This window comes from Balaenoptera physalus (assembly GCF_965194825.1).
Source record: "Balaenoptera physalus genome assembly, chromosome: 4".
Classification (NCBI taxonomy): domain Eukaryota; kingdom Metazoa; phylum Chordata; class Mammalia; order Artiodactyla; family Balaenopteridae; genus Balaenoptera; species Balaenoptera physalus.
The window spans coordinates 146,722,176-146,742,001 of NC_138891.1; the positions used below are offsets into that span (position 1 = coordinate 146,722,176).

The 19,826-nt window shown below is 57.8% G+C and overlaps 1 protein-coding gene across 22 annotated transcripts in view; it reads left to right on the top strand.

The window, feature by feature from the left end:
- DIP2A (disco interacting protein 2 homolog A) overlaps positions 1-19,826 on the top strand; it is a 92,547-nt gene that overhangs the window by 70,082 nt on the left and 2,639 nt on the right. For 12 of the 22 annotated variants that reach the window (XM_082461085.1, XM_082461096.1, XM_082461093.1 and 9 more), the window contains 15 exons: positions 549-750; positions 1,609-1,718; positions 1,807-1,887; positions 4,325-4,448; positions 9,493-9,614; positions 9,721-9,832; positions 11,023-11,132; positions 11,635-11,765; positions 12,283-12,451; positions 12,765-12,935; positions 14,832-14,893; positions 15,462-15,519; positions 17,478-17,552; positions 18,844-19,018; positions 19,543-19,666. In XM_082461085.1, the coding sequence (XP_082317211.1) occupies positions 549-750; positions 1,609-1,718; positions 1,807-1,887; positions 4,325-4,448; positions 9,493-9,614; positions 9,721-9,832; positions 11,023-11,132; positions 11,635-11,765; positions 12,283-12,451; positions 12,765-12,935; positions 14,832-14,893; positions 15,462-15,519; positions 17,478-17,552; positions 18,844-19,018; positions 19,543-19,666 (1,826 nt within the window). The other 10 variants (XR_014263417.1, XR_014263418.1, XR_014263419.1 and 7 more) reach the window with 10 other exon arrangements.

The following is a 19,826-nucleotide window of genomic DNA, read 5'->3' on the forward strand; positions in this document are numbered from 1 at the left end:
ATGTCCTGAGGCCACTCTGCACACACCACAGTCTCCAAATAACCGTCTCCACACTACCTCTCAAGTGTGAAATTTCCGAGCGCAGCTTAAGATGTTTTTTCAATTCTTTTTGCCCGTGGGACTGGATTAATGAAATTCCTGTGTTTAAAGTCACTCTAAGTAGATTCTCTCTGTGGGGCTGTGCCACCAACCTGATTCCACTTCGGTTGAGTTCATTTGTTTTATTTTACTTTCAGTTGTTAGGGCTTGCTTTTTTAAATTTTAAGTTTTTTGTGTGTAAAATATATCCATGGTTCCAAATTTGAAAGCAAGGTGTATTCCGAGGAGTCCAGCTTCTGCCTTGCTGTTCACTGCTTCTCCCACAGGAAGTCACTTAACTGCTTTTACAGCTTTTTTTTAATGTGAGCAGTTACAGATTTATATTCGATTGTGCACATACACAGCACGTGTGTGTAAGTGATAGGAAATGCACACTCGTCTCGCCATGTTTCTCTTCTAACAAAACGTCCCAGAGGTCACAGTTCCCCGTCTCATGCCCCCCCTTCCAGGCCATCGACAGCATCCACCAGGTGGGCGTGTACTGTCTGGCCCTGGTTCCTGCGAACACCTTGCCCAAGGCCCCTCTAGGAGGGATTCACGTTTCTGAAACCAAGCAGCGCTTTCTGGAGGGGATGCTGCACCCGTGTAACGTGTTGATGTGCCCTCACACGTGTGTTACCAACCTTCCCAAGCCTCGCCAGAAACAGCCAGGTTAGTGTACATCACGCAACACGTCGGTTCCGTCTTCAGACTGCGGCAGCTACGCTTGTGTTTAACTGGTGCAGCCCTGTTGAATGCTCCGTCTCTGGGGTCGGGGTTAAGAGCCAGAGCAAATGAACGGCACACCGGGTCGGTCCCCACCTCCTGCCCCCCCAGAAGGAGAGCACCGCCCCACGTCCCCAGCATGGGGGTTCCCCCCGCCGGTTAGCACCCACCCTGGGACTGGATTCAGGCCTGGCGTCTGAGCTGTGGAGGCTGCTCCCTGGGGGCGGAACTGATGCCCAAGAGCAGCCCTGGAGCCGGAATCTAAAGCACCGCCGTGGCCGCCATTGTGCCGTGGGGCGGCCGGCCACGCCGAGGCCACGGGGGCTGTGGGCGCTGCGCGTGCCGCTACTCGGCTCTGTCATCAGCCACAGTCACCGGGTTGACGGGACCTGGGAGCCCCGACAAACGGTCAACTTCCCTTCCCTGGTTTAACTCTTACGTACAGTTTTTCATTCCTTTGGTTATGTAAATTTTTAGTAAATGCTAACCTTTGCTGATTATTAAATACATAAAATACCATACAATGAAACACAGCCAGTAAAACAATGAGGTAAATACTTTAAGCTGTGGCTGAGGTCTCATCATATCTCCCCAGGGCATCTGCCGTGTGGTGAATGTCTTCATCTGGCTTGTTTGTAAGAGAGAGATTCTGTTTGTCACTTAGCATAACCCTTGTAGCTGGTTTCCCGAACACCTGTATCATAGTGAAGAATTAAATGCCTGCCTGTTCAAATAAAAAGTTGTGTGATGATTGCCTATCAGACGTCACCCACCTCTCACGCACGACCCCCCCTCGTTTTCTAGAGGTCGGACCAGCCTCCATGATCGTTGGGAATCTGGTCGCTGGGAGGAGAATCGCCCAGGCCTCGGGGAGGGAGCTGTCTCACCTGGAGGACAGTGACCAGGCGAGGAAGGTAAGGGCGGAGGGCGGGCGGTGGGGGGGGGTGCCTCCCTGGCAGGTGGGGCGCCGCCAGGGCTGAGCGCCCTCCCCGCACCCCGCAGTTGCTGTTCCTGCCCGATGTGCTGCAGTGGCGGGCCCACAGCACGCCCGAGCACCTGCTCTTCCTGCTGCTGAATGCCAAGGTGAGGCCGCCCGCTCCTGGAGGCCACGCGCTGCCCGCGTAGGTGAGGGCCCGCGGGCTGTCTCCAGCCGTGGTGCTCAGGCTCGAGGCCTCACGTTTGGAGAGCAGCGAGCCTTGGCACCCAGGCCCCGGCTGGCGTGCTTCTCTCTCTGGAAGCCTCAGCTTCCACACAAGCCACACAGTTGCCTTTCTGTGGCTTTTATATTTAACAGGAAAATTCTCATTACCTTGTCTTTTGATTATGAATAGTATGCATGTAAATACTCCTAAGTGAACTAAAAGGAAATGTTTATTTTGTAAAAATTAAGAATTTAGACTCTCTACATTTGTTGATAGCTTTAACATGACAAATACTGCTTGGTGCCCTGATCCTGGGTGCCTTTCAGTGGGCGTTACACGATACCAGGAGCTTCTAGGGTATAAAGGAGAAACTGTAAGTTGCGGGCCAGTAGACAAACTATGAAAACATGAAAAATAACAATGAAAACCCTGCATGACTCGCTGTCAGGCGCTCCCGGGCCCACGAGGACGCTTGCGCTCTGACGTCTTAGAAACACTGGCCTTGGGACTTGCCTGGTGGTCCAGTGGTTAAGTCTCTGCACTCCCAATGCAGGGGGCCCAGGTTCAATCCCTGGCTGGGGAACTAAGATCGTGCATGCCGCATGGTGCAGCCAAAAAAAAAAAACGAAGAGAAACACCAGCCTGGCTTTCAGTACTGCTCGTTACTGGCCACTGTTCCTTCATTCAGAAATATTGATTGATGCCTGCTACATACGCAGTGTTAAAGAAGACAAAAAAGGCCCCTGTTCGCCAGACGGTGAACTAAGTCTTCCTGCTAGAAAACCAATGCTCAGGAGCAGTGCTGTGGTCCTGGTTCACGTGTATCTGCAGATCTGGAAGGCGTTCAGTAGACATTTGTTTTATGGCTGATGGAATTCTAAAGCCAATAAGTAACAGTTGACCAGGATAAAGTCAGCTGATGGTGAGAAGCTGAAAATCAGTGCAGCCGGGGCTGTGAGGCGGCGAGGCCGGGGCACTGGGCTGACCCCAGGCGTGAGCTGTGAGGGGTGTGACGGGGCCCGTGATTCTGAGCGATTCCTCTGGATTGTAAGAGGGCAAGGGCGGGAGCAGCGGGCCAGGGGGCCGTGGTCCAGGTGAGAGATGACCATTCAGAGAAGAGGACGTGGGGACGTGGACGCATGTGAGGGGGTGGTCAGAGGCAGGCCCGCGGGATCGAGGGTGGCCTGTGTGGGGGCTGAGCGCCTGTGCGGATGGGGCGCTTCCCAGGGAGGAAGGGGCTGTGGGTGGGCGTGTCCAGAGAAGCCACCAGGAGCACGGTCAGCCCAGAAGACCCCATCATCGTCTTTAAAACTCAGAGCTCAGGAGGAACCAACAGAAGACCACCTGGCCTTCTCCAGGTGCATTCCAAAAACTTGTAAGTTTTTGCACTTCTTTTGGCTTGTCAACCTTCTCAGGTTTGAATTGTCCTTAGGTCTCCAAGGACATGCCGGCCTTCGACCCGGGAGGAGGCCTGTGCCTGGCAGGTGGTGTCCCTGGCACGAGGTGGCCCCTAGCCTTGGGGACTGGCAGGGCTCCGGGCCTTTGGGCTCCCGGCGCGTGCCCGGCATGGCGCTCTGTACCTCGGCTTGGGTGTGAGGAGAGTCTGACTCGCTGTGCAAAGCCCCCGGGCCTGCGTGGTGGGGCCCCGGCCGAGGAGCAGTGAGGGGTTTGGAGGCTGCACCGGGCTGTCCTGGAGGCTGGTGGTGGTTAGGCCGAGTGGCGCCCTACTTCTCCTGAGAAGGGCCGAGAGAGCTGTGAGGCCTGACTCGGGTCTGCAGGGGGAGGGAGGGTTAGCTCGGAGCTGGCCCCTGGCCCAGCTCTCCTCCGCAGAGACCCAGGTGCAGGGCGCCCCGCCAGCCACTCGTCCGCCCAGGCTCCCTGAAAGAGCAGCCTGCGGCGACCCAGGCCCCGGGACCTGGTGGATGGGGTGCCTGAACATGCATCAGGGTTCAGTTTAGGAGTGTGTATTTATTGTTTATCATTTACCTATGTGTGTTTATATTCAGGATAAGGGTTGCTTTTAGGGAGGGAGAGGATGGAATTGGGGGTGTATGTAGAGTGGTGATGATTTATTTTATAAAAGAGACATTGAAACAACGTAGCAAAATACTAGATAATGAAAAGCTGGATATTTATTACGTTATTCTTTGTAATACTGTTACATTTAAAATATTTTATCATAATGGCCAAAAGGGTTTTCTTCAATCGCCAAGTCTTTGACTGTGGTGGGCGACCAGGCTCTGAGAAGACTGCAGACGGGTCTGGGGTGGCACCTGTCCCGGTTCCTGACCACAGGGGCTCAGACACGGGCTGTGCGCGGAGTGTCCACGGGCCGTCCCCCGCCCCCCGCTCAGCAGCGCCCACGGTTGCTTTCCTAGGGCACAGTCACCAGCACCACCACCTGCATCCAGCTGCACAAAAAGGCTGAGAGAGTGGCCGCTGCTCTGATGGAGAAGGCCAGGCTGACCACCGGGGCCCACGTGGCCCTGGTCTACCCCCCAGGTAAGGACCCTGCCGGCCTGCCCTCTGCCCGTGCCCACCCTGCGCTCCCGTCACGCGTGCCTGCACCCCTGTGAGCACTTGAATGTAATTGTGAGTCCACTCTTGCCTGTCTTAGTGCAGCCTTTCCTTTCGGTTTGCTTTTTTCATCTGGCTGTTCTTCCCGCATCTCTCCCCTCTGTTTTATTGCTAGAAAGCAAACACCTTTGTAACCACCAACCAGGTCAAGAAATGGGTCTTTGCTTTTCCTGTCCCAGCCACCTCCTCCATCCTCCGAAAGTAGCCTCTGTCCTGACCTCTGTGGTCACCGCTTCTTCCATTTCTTTATCGTTTGATCACCCAGATGAGCGTCCTAGCCATCACGGTTTAGTCTGCCAATTTTCTTTAAATCTGATATGTGTTTAAGTTTCCTTTAACTGCAGGCTGCCCCCCGTCCGACTCTTCTGTGGCCCTGGAGCATCCCTGCCGTCTGGAGTGGCTCCGTGTGTGCCGGGCGGCCGCTCCTGGGCTCCCACAGGGAACCCCGGCTCAGACTCGGGCTTGCTTCCCTCGCAAGACCCTAAGCGCTGTCGGGCTATTTCTTTCTTTTGCAGAATTAGCACACTTGGCAGCCATTGACATTCTCTGTCCCGCATTCATTAACGCTTTAAGGGTCACTAAACGGTGGTGTTCTAACTCTGTCCTTTCTTTTTCACTTGTCAGCCATAAACTATAAACAGACACTTCCCCTCGTTAGTATCTGGTCACCCAGTGGTAGAATTCAGCTGTGAAAGGTAGAGTAAGTGTTGCTTCTTTCCTTCTATCAATAAAATGAATTCTGTTTCTTGTCGCACTCTAGTGGGAGCTACTCCCACGTCCTCGGGTGTGACCTCCCGTCCTGATGCCTCCTGCTGTCTGCTGGGACCAGGTGCCCTGGCCAGTTCTCCGTGGAGCCTGGTGTTCACAGCACCAGTCTGGGCCAGGGGCTCGTCCCTCCTGGGCTGGCCGCTGGCCGTTGGCCCTTTCCTTGAACAGAGCTCTGATTTAAAATGAGTATAATAATTATATCTCGGAGACAGGCAGTGCCTCATGAGTTCATACTGTTGTACCCGATCAGATTCAGGGTTATAGGGTTTTACTGAACCCTTCTTGACGTTCTGTCTGCTTTATGCCTGTGTCTCCCTTCTTCCCTACTGAGAATCCTGATTCTCCAGGATGGGAGCCGATAGAATTCAAATATCCCAAGATCACTCACTTGCTTTATCCTGTGTCACAAGCAGCACCCCCAAAATAACGGTAGTAATACGTGACCACCTGTGTGATTTTTGAAAGCAGCTTAAATATTTTCACACGTGCTTTCTCCACCCGTTTTCCCTGTAGCTGTGCTCTCTGTGTCGCCGGGGCGGGCGAGGCTGGGGGCCTGCAAAGCCGGCCTCTCCTCACCCTCAGTCCACCGGTGACTGCATTCAGTCTCTTTCTGCCACGCTGGTTCTCTAATTGGTTTCTCAGGAAGGGTTCATGGGAACAGTATCCCCTGAGTTCTTGCTTGTTGGTAACAGTCTGTACACTGCGCAATGAAAGTTGTTTTTGCTAGATAAAAAAATCCCTGACTCACATTTTCTTTTCTTGAGCCTCTCAAATATGTGTCCATTTTCTCCTGGCCTTAAGCATCAAGTCTGACGATAATCTAATTTTCTTTCTCTTATTAGTCACCGGCTGTTTTGCTCTAGGTGCCAAAAGGACATTTTTTTCCCTTCTTAAAGTCTGGCATATGGTTGTAACATTGATTATTACAGGGCAGCGTTCTCTTAGCTAAGGTATCTTTGGAAGGCAGCTACGCTCACCACTATACCATCAATGCCATACAATGTATAAGGTATCTTTAAATAAGAAGCTGCACATCTTTTTTTTTTTTTTTTTTAATTTCAAGGAAGTTTTCTAGAATTGTAGTCTTTTCGCCGTCTCTTCCCTTGCTTTGATTTTCTTCGCATCTCCTTCCTGCTCCCATGGCCCACGTGTTAGGTCTTCTCTGTCGTTTTCCCCAGGAGTGTCTCCGTTGAGTTTCCAGTCTCTTCCTCTTCGTGGTTTCTGTGTCCGTTGTCTTGTTTGCTCTTGGGCTCCTTCTAGTTCCATCTTCGTTTCTGAAATGATTTTTTATAGTTTCTACTTCTTTCCTCACTTCTTTTTTCTAGTTCTGATTTTGGTTATTCGTTCGTATCCTGCATCATTTTCTTAATGCATTTTAGCGCATGTTAAAATGGGCTACAGTTCTTATCTGCTGTCTTTGTCTGGACAGATGACGATCTGCCCCGATTCTTTTCCTTGTACCTGTGTGGGACTTGGCCCCCCGGCCACCCGCATGGAACCCCCCTCCTCCCGCCTCCTTCTGTGCCCCGCACCCTGAGCCCCGAGCCCCACTCCGTGGGCCTCTCTGTGTTGGGCTGGATTGCTGGGCCCAAACCCTCATGGCTGCTCACTGGCACCGGTGAGTGGGTGAACGGTTTCCGTCCCTCGCCCTGCTCTCTGATCAGACCCACAGTCGTGGGAACAAGATGCCTGCGCCTCCCCAGTCGGGACGTCTGGGCCTCCTGAGGGCTCCCAGTCCTCCCTGCTCCCTCCGGGGCCACCTGGTTCCTGTGGGATCCCCTCACTCTGCCCAGTGCGGCCCCTACAGCCCCTCCTCACCGTCGGCTCCGTCTCACCCGCTTGGCGCCCGCTCTGCCTCTCCTGGCTTGTCTTGGGGTCTTGGTTCTGGGAGTTTGCTGCTTGGCTGTTAGGGGATGTTTTTCTCCTGCGTCTGGCGCACGGGTGGTGGGCACTCGGAAGACCTTTCCCTTTCCCTTTCCCTGGCGGCCTGGGCCTTAGCTGGAACAGGAATCACAGGTTTCTCTGGCTTGGTGGGTGCTTCGCCAGGGTTGTAGGTGGTTTTCTTTTTTCCCCCCGTTATAAGTCTGTTGTTGTTTTGCCTGGAAGCTTGTTGGTTCTAGCTCAGGGATTTTACTGGGAAATGCCTGGGTCTAGGTCCTCTTTCACTTTCTTGCCCACTTAATCTTCATCTCAGGGAAATGTTCTTTTTCCTTACTGCCTTTTCTCCCTCTTTTTCATGCTTCTGGAACTCCTGACTCAGGTTTTGGGTACCGTCTCTTTTCAGTGTGTCTGGCAGGACACGACTTGTACTGGGCGCTTTCTCTCTGCCTGTGGGATCTGGGGGCCTCTTCCCAGGGGGCTGCCGTGGAGTGCTCCCTGCCTGGCAGCCAGGGCGAGCTGGCGGCCCGGCTTGTTTCTTGACACGGATGCGTGGTGGCTTGGATGCTCCAGAACTCCCACTGGCATTACAATTATTCTGCTCTTTCCGGTCCCGGGAACGTGCGGTCATTTTTCTCCAGGACTGATTGCAGCTCCCACTCTTCTCGTCTCCCTGGGCTCAGTGTGAGGCAAACATCACCCCGGCCGAGATGAGGCAGGGACGCAGCCGCTCGGGAGCCCCGGCCATCACCGTCCACACCAGGCGGAGAGCCTGCGAGGACCACAGCCATTCTGGGGCTCAGGGCTGCAGCTGCAGGCGTGCAGCGTGAGGACATGCTGGGGGTGAGGGACGCTGAAGTAACAGGAGAATAGGAGAAAAGACGGAAGGAGGGCCGACGCCTCTCTCCCTTTGGGGCATGTTTGACACTGTTTATAAAAAATTTTTAGTGAATAAAGGAAAATGCTTGGTGAAGTTCTGAATTTACGACCTTACCAGCAGGTGGAGAGTATAATTAATAGCTGGAGGGCAGATCCCACCCTGCTTGAAGGCTGGGAATACCCATACCCGGTTTTGCAGATGCACACCGGGGTGTGTGTGCGTGCGTGCGTGCGCGCGTGTGTGTCGTGCATTTCCTGCGAGGGGCCAGGCCTTTCTCCTCAGGGGTGTGTGGCCCTGGGGTGACTCTCTGGGAGCTGCAGACAGGTGGGGTGCAAGGCAGGGACAGGGCTGCCCCGCATGTTCGCCTGGTGATGCCAGGACAAGAGGAGATGCACACGCAGGGACGGCAGGAGCTGCGTGAGCTCGTGGAAGTGAGTTGCTGACGGTGCTTTCTTGTGTTCAGCTTGGTGATACCTTTGTGGCGCGCTGGGCAGAGTGGCCCTGCGGGGTGCGAGGACGCGCGCCCGCGTGTCGGCCTGCCCGCTGGCTCTGTCTCCTGAGCTGCCCACAAGCGCAGCGCCGACGGGTGGTCCCCGGTGGGTGGGCTCAGGCCCGTAAAGATGACCGTGCTGAGCATCCCTGGCCCTGATGGAGCGTCGCGAACTTGTAATCTGCTGCAACCCATGAGCTGGGTTAAACGTTGCGTATTTATTTTGACCCTGGAATCAAAACAGCCTGAGACTGGTGTCTTGTAGCCAGATGATGTCAGGCAGGGCCTTGTGATTTGAGGACAGTATCTGGAGGAGTCTCCAGGGTGTGGGACTCAGGTGTTCTCAAGTCGGACTGAGTTCAACAGAGGAAGATGGGTTTTAAGTGTGGTACAGTTCCCCCCGGTTTTAATTATGGAGAACTTGAAACACATAAAAGAGTTGAAGGAGCAGCGAGTGGTCCCACGTTTCGGCGCGGGGTTGGGAGCGGGGCGGGGACATCCTGGCCCATCCCCGGGGGTGTGGGCCTCCCTGGAGAAGCGGCCAGGCCCCCCACGTCAGGGCGCAGAGGCACGCGAGAGGTGCGGGGCTTCCGGGGTGGGCAGCTCGCCCACCCGCCCGCAGTTCATCCCGACGCACAGGTGGCGGGCAGGGCACGCTGCTCCACCTGAGGGGCATGGGCCTCCCGCCCTCCATGGCCTCCTCTGGGCCGTGACTGTGCCCCCCCCCCCACCTCCTGGCCTCCCCGTGTCTGGGCGGGGGGTGACCTGCAGCAGGGGTAGCCCTCTGTCCCTCCGTAACAGCGCTGTTCGGTGCACACACTGTTAGTGTGGAGGAGGGTGGTTTTATTCAAGCACAGCAGGTGAGGCCCCTGGTCTTTCTCGTGGATCCACGGCACTGGACGTGGGGAGCCGCCTTTGACCCGCTGATGCCCTCTGACCATGTGTCTCCCTAGGGGTAGACCTCATTGCCGCCTTCTACGGCTGCCTGTACTGCGGCTGCGTGCCCGTCACCGTGCGGCCCCCGCACCCCCAGAACCTCACCACCACACTTCCCACCGTCAAGATGATCGTGGAGGTAGGCAGGCACCACGGCCAGCAGGGCGGGCCTGACCGTGGGCCCGTGTGCAGTTTGCTCCCAGGCACCGAGTCTCACCTGTGCCTTCAACCCCTGTGCCCTGCAGGTCAGCAAGTCTGCGTGCGTACTCACGACGCAGGCCATCACGCGGCTGCTCAAGTCCAAAGAAGCACTGGCCGCCGTGGACGTCAGGACCTGGCCGACCATTCTAGACACAGGTGCGCATCCTCGCTGCGCTGATGCGCTCGCCGGCCCCGCCAGGATCAGCCCCCTTTCCTTCCTCTGTTGTAGGGATTGCGTTGTCGCCACGTAAACATAAAGGGGGGCTAAGAGCAGCTTAGCAGCTTCAGTGAATGGGGAGAGGCTACTAACAGGAGCCTCGCCGGCTGGGTGCCTGACAGCCTGTGTCCACCAGCTCGAGCCTAGAGCCGGGTGCGCAGGACGGAGGGCGGCTGATGGGGAGCGGAGGTCCTTCCAAGGCCTGGTGCCTGTGGACGAGCTCCTCTTGCTGCCTTTCATGACCACGCAGCCGTTGGCAGCTGTGGGAACATAGACGGTGCCACAGCACACACACACCCGTCCTGGGTCCCCTTCATGGATGCGTGCTCCCACGCCCCAGAAGATGCTTGCGGGCCCCTCTGTCTTGGCCTGTTGGGTCAGCCATCAAGACACCCCAAACCAGCAGCACCCTGCAGGCTCCATCGGTAACTCGAGGCGCATGGCCACATGGGTGCCAGCTGGCAAGCAGAGAAGGGTCCCTCCTTCCCCGTCACGCCTGGTGGGTAGAGGTGCCTGTCCTTGCCCACCAGGGCACTGCCCACGAGAGGAAGTCAGGGACCGTGTTGTCAGTGGCCACCTGCCTGATACCAGCAACAGGCACGGGGAGCTGGTCCAGGGTGGCCGGCGGGGCGCCCAGGGGTGGGCCCCGGGAGCAGATGGGCTCCGGGGAGTCCCATCACCTCACCTGCTCCCTGCCCTCGCCTCGCCTCGCCTCACCTGTGTGCGGTCAGTGCTGTGCCCACTTCACGGTCCTGGAGGAATGCGATGAAGCACCCAGAGCCCTGGGGGCCCATCCTTAGCACTCACTGTGCACAGAAATGTCGGTAATCCTGGCTCCATCACAGGCTCTGGGACCCTGGCCAAGTCCCCGCTCCTCTGAGCTTTCCTGTGGGGCTCCCTCGGCCCATCTCCAGCCCTCCGTGTCCACCTCGTCCCGTCCCCATCACCACATGCTCAGCGTGGTCGGCGAGGGTCCGTTCCACGTGACCTTCTCTGCGTACACACGCGGCCTGCTCTCCCGCAGCCTGACTTCTGCTCTGAGCTCCCCAGCTCCCCAGGTGCGTCCTGTCTCCTCTCTCCACGAGAGCCTGAGCTAGCATCCACGCTGCCCGTGTCTCCTGACCGACAGATGACATACCCAAGAAGAAGGTGGCCAGCATCTTCAGGCCCCCGTCCCCAGACGTGCTCGCGTACTTGGACTTCAGCGTGTCGACCACGGGGATCCTCGCGGGTGTGAAGGTGGGTCCTCTGGCTGGAGCTCCCCTCCACTCCGGCCCCTGACACAGTGGGTGGGCAAAGGGCAGAAAGGTGTTGGCTGCAGGTCTGTGCAGGCCCTTCCTCCTCCCAGAGCTTACAGCAGCAGTTTTGCTCCTTAAAGTTTGTGTTAAATACCAATAAACCCGCAAATTAGGTTAGCCTGAGAGTAATGTGTATTTTGATGTTTTATGGTAATGTCTGAACTCTCTGATTCATGACTCTCTGGCCTCGAGGACCAGGTGGCTTGGATGAGTCTGTCACGTTAGCAGGCACCAGACGCTCCATTAAAATCCTTTATTACCCTGAACGCTCACCTAGAAGATTCCCAGCGTGCCATTCCTGGGTACTGACTGGTGTATGTGGGATTGGGCCAGCCACCCTTTCAGGGAGTGAAGGTGTCCGGCTGCTGTGGGCGGCAGGCACTGCCGTCAGCCCTCCCTCTTCCCTCACGTCACTGAGCAGAGCTTTCCTTTCACTCCTTAAGATGTCGCACGCAGCCACCAGCGCCCTGTGCCGCTCCATCAAGCTGCAGTGTGAGCTGTACCCCTCCAGGCAGATCGCCATCTGCCTCGACCCCTACTGTGGCCTCGGCTTTGCCCTGTGGTGTCTGTGCAGGTGAGTGTGCAGGTAGAGTGTGCAGGTGAGTGGAGGGTGAGTGTGCAGGTGAGTGTGTGGGTAGAATCCCCCCACTCCTTACCCCACCCCCGGCTGAATTGCTTCTTTAGACGCCCCCTTTCTAAGGTACATTTTTGACGCCCACCTAGCGGAGGATACACATGTGAGTGGGTTGGTTTGTGTGGGTGTTGGGTGGGTTGGAGTTCGGGTCTGAAATTGAGTAAAAGAGTAAAAATGCCTTTTTATTAAGTGCACACTCTCCATTACTACTAATTCCATCCAGAACAGGGAAGTAGGAACCCATCTTTGTAAGCAGAACCCCGTCCCTGCCGGCTGGGCCGTCCCTGACAGCGACCCTGGATCCTTGAGTGCTGGTGGCGGGACCTGCGCCCCCAAGTTTTCTACTGAAAGCCCCACTCGGCCAGAGCAGAAAGGGTGGGCTCTGCCGGGAAGGGCAGTGTCCTTGAGGGGAGAGGCGCCTGCACACGTGCTGACCCCGCCCCTGTCGCTGTCACAGTGTCTACTCGGGACACCAGTCGGTGCTGGTGCCCCCGCCGGAGCTGGAGGCCAACGCGTCCCTGTGGCTGTGGGCTGTCAGCCAGTACAAGGCCCGCGTCACCTTCTGCTCCTACTCGGTGATGGAGACGTGTGCCCGCGGCCTGGGCGCGCAGACGGCGGTGCTCAGGGTGCGTGCCGGCTGGGCCTGGAGAGACCCCCGGACCTCTCCCAGCGACCGAAAACCCTCCCGGGGCGCCCCGCCCCCTGCTGCGAGCTCCCCCACACTCCGACACACACCCGTGGTGCACCTCCTGGGAGGAGAGTGGGGTGGGCACAGGGCAGGGTGGGTCCGACCCTGGGTCGGAGTGCACCGCAGGGTCTCCGAGGCCTCAGGGGCCGGGGCCAGAGGGCGGAGCGGGGGAGACGGAACCGAGGAGGTGGGGCTCGAGCAGCTTGGCCTTTACGCTCAGACCCGGCCGTGTGCGCCCACTCCTCCCACAGATGAAGGGCGTGAACCTGTCGTGCGTGCGCACCTGCATGGTGGTGGCCGAGGAGCGGCCCAGGATCGCGCTCACACAGTCCTTCTCCAAGCTGTTCAGGGACCTGGGCCTGCCTGCGCGCGCCGTGAGCACCACATTCGGCTGCAGGGTCAACGTGGCCATCTGCCTGCAGGTAGGTGGCAGGGCTTCCCGCTGGGCGCCACGTGCACGCGCCGCGCTTCTCCGCCCTCCTTGGGTCCTTTCCTGTCCTCCCAGCCTTTGATGTTGCGTTTTCCAAATAGCACATTAGCTTTGAGAGCTGAGCATTTTACTTTAAAAGAGATTCTGTTCTTGATGAACAAAGACTTATTTGGAAAAATTAAAATTGTTTGGAACGGTGACTATCGTCTGGAAGAGTTTCTCAGTTGGATGCGGCACGCGGTTAATATTCTAAAGAGAGAGGAAGCTAATTGGTTTTAAGATGTCTAGCAATTTTAAATGGAAACATTAATGAGTGTGATCGTTTATATTGCCCGGAATTCATTTTTGGAACATTAAGATATTTTACTTATTAAAAGGAAACAAAGTTTCAGAACAGCTAACTATAGTGCAGTGCTGTTTACTGCTTCTTCAGGTGACTCTGGCTGTTTTCAGATTTCCTACTAGTACCTCAGTCCCACTTCTTTCTAAACCACGTTGCATGCTCACGCACCCACGTTCAGGAGTTGTTGGGAGGAAAGGCCTCAGGGGAACCACAGTTCCTCATCCCGAGCCCGTACTGGCCAGTGCCTGCCGGACACAGGGAGGGTCTCGACTGCAGAGTCTGGCGTCCTGTTGTCCTGGTGTTCCTGCGACGGCCTCTCCACAATGGAGATAGCTGACCATCTCGCTCCGGGAGACGCCCAGGCCTCGCTCGGACCCTTGCTGAGTGGCAGGAGGAGTAGGGTGGTCCCTCGTGAGGTCCTCCCGTTGTAGGCAGTGTGACTGCACCTCGGCTGCTGGCGCAGGGTTGGTGGCTGTCAGCGCAGCCCTTCTGTCTGCTCAGCGTCTGGCAGCCCGGGCCCTCCTTCCTGGAAACGCGATGGCATCTGTGTTGCTTATCAGCACATGGGCGGCAGAAGTCTTGCTGGGAAGTCCTTGGTTTGCACTCTGAGATGCAGTGATGCACTTTGCTCTCTCTCAGCTGTGTTTCTCACATGCCTGTGCTCTCTGTGTTTCCTGTGGCTTCTCCCTGTCTCCCTCTGCTGGCCTCCTTTGTTTCTGTCAGCCCAACAGGCTGGGAAAGCTTGCTAAGCAGGTACGACCTTGACCTCGACCTCGAGGTGCCTCTGTGCTTCCCATGAGTTCACGTGGCCTCTCGTGAACTCCAGACAAATACGCGTTTCTTCTGCTCACAGTGGATGTTATTTGACATATTACAGAAGCTCCTTTGTAACTGAATTTAAGACAAAAAGTATTTTCAGAAGCATTTAACCTTCATTTTAATAAATTGCCTCTGGAGGAAGGGCTGTGTTTAGTCTCAATGAAAAAATTTCCGTTTTCATTCCAGGGCAGACATAGGTAACTTTGGGATCTTCAGAGAATGATGCCGGGGCGGAGTGTCCGTGTAACTTGACGTTCTTTATCTAATGAAAAGGAACGTGCTGTCCTGTAATCAGGGCCAATGTCAGCTGTCAGATGAGAGGAGAGAGAGTGAGGACGTCATTCTGGCAAATCCCTGGTGGGGCCTCACCGTGCCCAGCCCTCAGAATTAGGTCGGAGCGAGCATGGCGCGTGGAAATGCCCCAAAACCCATAACGGTGTTTTCTCAGAGACCAGCGGGGATAGAGCTATCAGGACTGAAATGTGAAATTGTTTGACTTGACATCTTCCTTCAGCGTTACGGGAGGTTTCCCTCGGTGGTACCAAGCCTTGTAGATGTTTGCAGGAGGGCAGACTCTTGCTGGGAGCAGAGCAGCTGCCCTCCTGGCCCCACCCCACCCCCCCGGGCCGGAGGAGCCGTCCCCTAGCTGCACCCGTGTGGAGGCAATGCCCCTGGAAACCACGGCGTGAGGCCCGAGTGGACATACCTCTGCTGCTCCCCTTGCAGGGCACGGCCGGCCCGGACCCCACGACCGTCTACGTGGATATGAGGGCACTGCGCCATGACAGGTAACAGCACCCGGGCCCCCGGGCAGCCTGGGCCTCCCCTGCATCCCTGTGTCCTCCCTTGATCAGTCATTCCCACGACCAGGAAGGGAATGACCTTCCAAGAGTGACCGAGCATTTGACACGTGGCTTTTTATGGGGTAGAAAACAAGCCCGTCGTTGGGCAGGACAGAGGCATCACGTCAGCAGACACGTCCCAGGGGCCACGGTGTGTACCTGCGGGTCAGGGTCCCTCCCAGCTTTGGAGCTGGGTCCCAGTTCTGGATCCTCAAATGCAGCTTGAGGTAAACCATGGTGGAGCTTCCTGGGGGGCGAGGCCAGCTGGCCAGGGGCCCCCCGAGGACATAGAGCCAGCTCCTGCCCTGAGCAGTGCTTGGTGAGCCACGCACCCGAAGTCACTGCTCCAAGGTCACAGCAAGGTCCTGATCAAAAGGCTAAAGGCTTGGCTGTTGTCAACGGACTGGCTGTCGCAGTGATAATCAATTTCTGACCACCTTGTGAGTTGCCTTTTTAGAGATTGTTGTCTGTGTAGTAAATTTTATTCTGAAATTTTTCCCTTGTTAATTTTTAGGGTACGTTTGGTGGAACGGGGTTCTCCGCACAGTCTGCCATTGACAGAGTCTGGAAAGGTAGTGCAGGGGACTGGGCCTCCATCCTCACATCGTCCTGGGAGGTACTCGCAGTGAGCACAGACCCCTGTGGTCGGCCTGGGCTGGGCTGACGTAGAGGCCTCTCCTCGCTGCAAAAACGCACACACACACACACACGCACGCACGCGCACACACACACACACACACACACACGCTTGCTAAGTCTTTACGTCTACATCTGAGTTCCAGTTCCAAAAAGGGAGGACCTCAGGTGCAGAGACCTAGAAGGAGCTGCACTGCTGAGTCTTGAGGCCACGGGGCGCCTGTTGCCTTCATGGCGGCCCTGGAGCAGCACACTGGGGCCTGGAAGAACTCAGCCCCTGGCTCAGGTGACAGCCAGGAAGTGGTCCCCACCACGGTGGCAATTTACCATTAAAGCAGTCCAGGCCTGGTGCAATCTCAGGAGCCCAGAGTGGGCTCAGGTGGTGGGGCTGTGAGACCACCTGAGGGCACCCAGGGAAAAACTTTGAGCCACCGTGAGGGGTCAGCAGACATAGAGCCAGGAGAACAGGCGTTCTCAGAAGCAGGGGAGGTTCAGAGGAAGGAAGAAGACCCCCAGGAACCCTCAGACAGTGTGATGGGGTGGGGAAGGCCTGTGCCCAGCCCCCGGCCTCGGGGCTCCCTCTGCAGCTGCACAACCAGAGGAGGGCTCGGCACAGCCCCTGCTCTGCTCGCGCTCACCCGAGCGCACGCTACAGCTGCCTCCAGGGAGACGGGCCGCGGTGAATGCGGGGGAGGAGCAAGCGGGGGCTGTGCACCAGCAGGGGCCGCCCCAGAGGAGGAGCAGAGACCTGGGGAGAAGGCTCAGCTGGCGCAAAGGTCCTGGGGCCACGGGGAGGCCTGCGTGGGGGAGCTGCACTGGGGGGAGGGGAGGAGGAGAGAAGGGCGCTCTCGTGGGCAGGTGGGCGTGGGGCCTGGGAAGGAAGGCACAGACCCTGGAGGGGGAGGCGGTGGGCACAGGCCAGGGCTCCCTTCCTGTCCTTCCCCACGCGCACAGAAACGCCCCGTGTGCAGTCCGCATTGTCCTTTCTGCAAACGCAATTCTTAATGCTTTCTGGTGCCTTTTTGTTTCCTATCACATACGGCTCTGCATCCATTTTTGATGGACTTTCCCCCCATATTTCTCTGTTATGATAAATTGGGGCTGACGGACCTGGGTCCTGGAAAGAGCTCTGGCTTCAGGGTTTGGGTGGGCCACACGGGGAGAGGTCGGAGGCTCAGCAGCATCTGGGGAAACAGAGCGGTCCCACCAGGGCTGTGGGGACAGCACGAGGAGAGGAGGGTCTGGCGCTGGCCATGGCGACCTCCTGTGACCCCTCGTCCCTTCCTCCACTGCCTGGAGGTCTCCACTGTCACCTCCCGTTTTATACCTGGGGAAACTGAGGACACAGAACAGGTGTCCAGGAGCAGCCAGGTGGTCTGACTTGAGCCCAGTGAGGCCCCGCAGGCCCGGCGGAGGTCCTGGACCCGAGGCACACTCCCCTGGAGTCTTCACGGCCCCTGGTGGGCACGGAGCCGGTGCTCAGCAGCTGCCCCACTCTTGAGTCTGGGGGCAGGAAGGCCTCTTGGGGGCCAGGTTTCCATCCAGAGCCGGGGGCTCAGGGGGGCCGGTGTGGGGACACGGCCGAGGCATGTGGACCCCCGGCACTCATGAGCCCTCACAGGGGGCCTCAGAGAAAGACCCCCTCGACCCCTCTTGCCATCCAAAATAGGGTCCATTCTCAGGAACTGGGTGATTTTGCTAAGATTCAGAATTTATTTTTCTCTATTAAAATCTCTTCTGTTAAAATTCAAAGTCAGATTTAGGTTGGCTCCCGAGCCTGATCAGCCCCGTGTACGTGTCACATCCTTTGGATCAGCTTCAAAGGACGTTGTTTTGACGCGCTTGAGTCAGGAGGGCCGTGCGGCCTCTGACTGGAGCACGGCTCTCCTTCCAGATCCTGCCTGGAGTGAAGGTCATCATTGCCCACACCGAGACCAGAGGGCCCCTTGGAGACTCGCACCTGGGGGAGGTGAGGCTGCAGAGCCCCGCGTACCCCCGGAGCCGCTCCGTACCCTCCTCGCCTTTCTGCCCCAGGTTCGGGAGTTCTGAACCTTGGGTTCGCACGTGCTTTGGGGAATCTGTCAGAAGCTGTGTGCCTCCCCCAGTGTTTGTGCCCCTGGACCCAGTCCCTGGGTAGGATTTCAGGGTCCTGCCCTTGGGATGAAGCCCCCCACCCTGCTACCCCACTAGCAGAGGGAAACCTTGAGTTGCAGACACTGGGTGGCCTAAGGAGCCTCGCAGGAACCAGCAGCCGTGGAGGAAACAGCTGCCCCTCGAAGAGAAGTTCCTGCGGCCCCCAGTGAGGGACAGCACAGGGCAGACCCCATGGCTAAGAGGGACGGACTTCTCCATCCTGGGGACACGGGGCGGGGTGTCCTCACTGCCCCAGGACACAGGCTGTGCTGGAGTCCTTGGTATGCCTGCGTACAGCTCCTGGTCTAGAGTAACGGGACAGGTGGGACCCAGTACCTGGTGGCAAGTGGAGGCTGGGTGTCCAGGCTGGCCTGTTACAGTGGGAATGGTCTCAGCTCCCAGTTCCAGGCCTGGGGGCCAGCATCCTGCACTGCTGAGGGCAGCACCCAGGGGTGTCCTCACACACTGCCCAGTCCCTGACCAGCTGCGACGAGGGCATGGGTGGGCCCGGGGCTCATGCCGCATCGGCCAGGAAATGTGTCCCAGTCCCAGGGCTGGGTGTGCTCCGCCTGGGGTCTTCCCCGCGCCATCCCCTTCCTGGCCAGCTGGGCCCAGGCCTGTTAGGGCAGCAGTGGGTCCCAAGACAGTCCTGGCAGGTCTGCCCCAGGCTGGGACCCATGTGGCCGCCCTGTCTCCTCTTTCGGACCCTGCTTTTGGGGGGTACCTAGAGCCTGGTAGTCAGTCGGGAGCCACCTGTGGGCCCTGGAGGGTCCTGGCTTTAGAAGGGTGCCCTGGGGGCCCGTGACGCTCTGGGCACCGTTAGCCCACGTGCTGGGGTCTGTGCCCCGACTCTCGCTGGCCCTGTGTGCATGTGCACGTGCAGGTTCTTTCTTACTGTCAGCTGTGTACATCGCTGTCCTACAGGCGTCTCTCCGGGGTCCGAGGAGGGGAACGGTTCGTCTGAAGGAGGACAGTCACTTGCCTGCTTTCCATGCCAGTTGTTGTAACTTAGTTCGAGCGCTCTGTCCCCGCCCCCGCCCCTGTGTGCTGTGGTGTTGCTGCCGTGCATCGGCACAGACAGTGCCTGGCACCGTGGCGACTGACCCCCTCGTCCCCTGGGCCCCCAGGTCTGGGTGAGCAGCCCGCACAGCGCCACGGGGTACTACACGGTCTACGGGGAGGAGGGGCTCCATGCCGACCACTTCAGTGCCCGGCTGAGTTTCGGAGACACCCAGACCGTTTGGGCAAGGACTGGCTTCCTGGGCTTCCTCCGAAGGACAGAGCTCACCGACGCCAGCGGAGGTGAGGGGTCCCTGTGCAGCCCCACGCCGGCACCTGAGCCCCGTGCGGGCGGCATCTTGGGGGTCCCCGCTGACTCACCTCGCCCCTCGCTAGGAGCTCCTGTCTCTAGGTGCCCTGACACGGTTTTCTCTGAAAATTACTCTTTTTCCTTCACTGGTCTTGGACCCCAGCCTCTGCGGAGGATGCAGGGTTGCTGGCAGAGGCTGTGGGCCCCCCAGGCTTAGCCGTGGGCACGTCTCACTAGCCATCTGTTGGGCCCTCCCCACACGGCCACCCAAGCTTTCAAAGTCCCTCGGCCACAGCAGGCTGGCCAGATGCCGTCAGAAGTTTTGGGAGCCCCTGTAGCTGCTGCTTCGTTTCCAGAGATAGTAAAGTTGTTGTTAAATACGTATTCAGACGTGGGCGTAACTTCTCTGAGTCTCGGGGGGCCGAGCGTGGCAGGAGGCTGTCGTCGGGCAATGTTTGAGTCGCCAGCCGTCGGCACCGCGTGCCGTGCTGAGACGGGCGAACTGTGCTGTCCGCAGAGCGACACGACGCGCTGTACGTGGTGGGGTCTCTGGACGAGGCGCTGGAGCTGAGGGGCATGCGCTATCACCCCGTCGACATCGAGACGTCAGTGATCCGGGCGCACAGGAGCGTCGCCGAGTGGTGAGGGCCTGGGACGGCCGTCCCCCAGCTCTCCGGGGCCGGGGCAGGCACTGCGGCCACGCATGGGAGGCAGCCTCCTGCCTCTCCCGGAGCAGACCCCAGACACGCTCTTGGAATCACGGGCCAGAGACCCCTTGCTTGGGTTTGCTTGGTTTTTCCT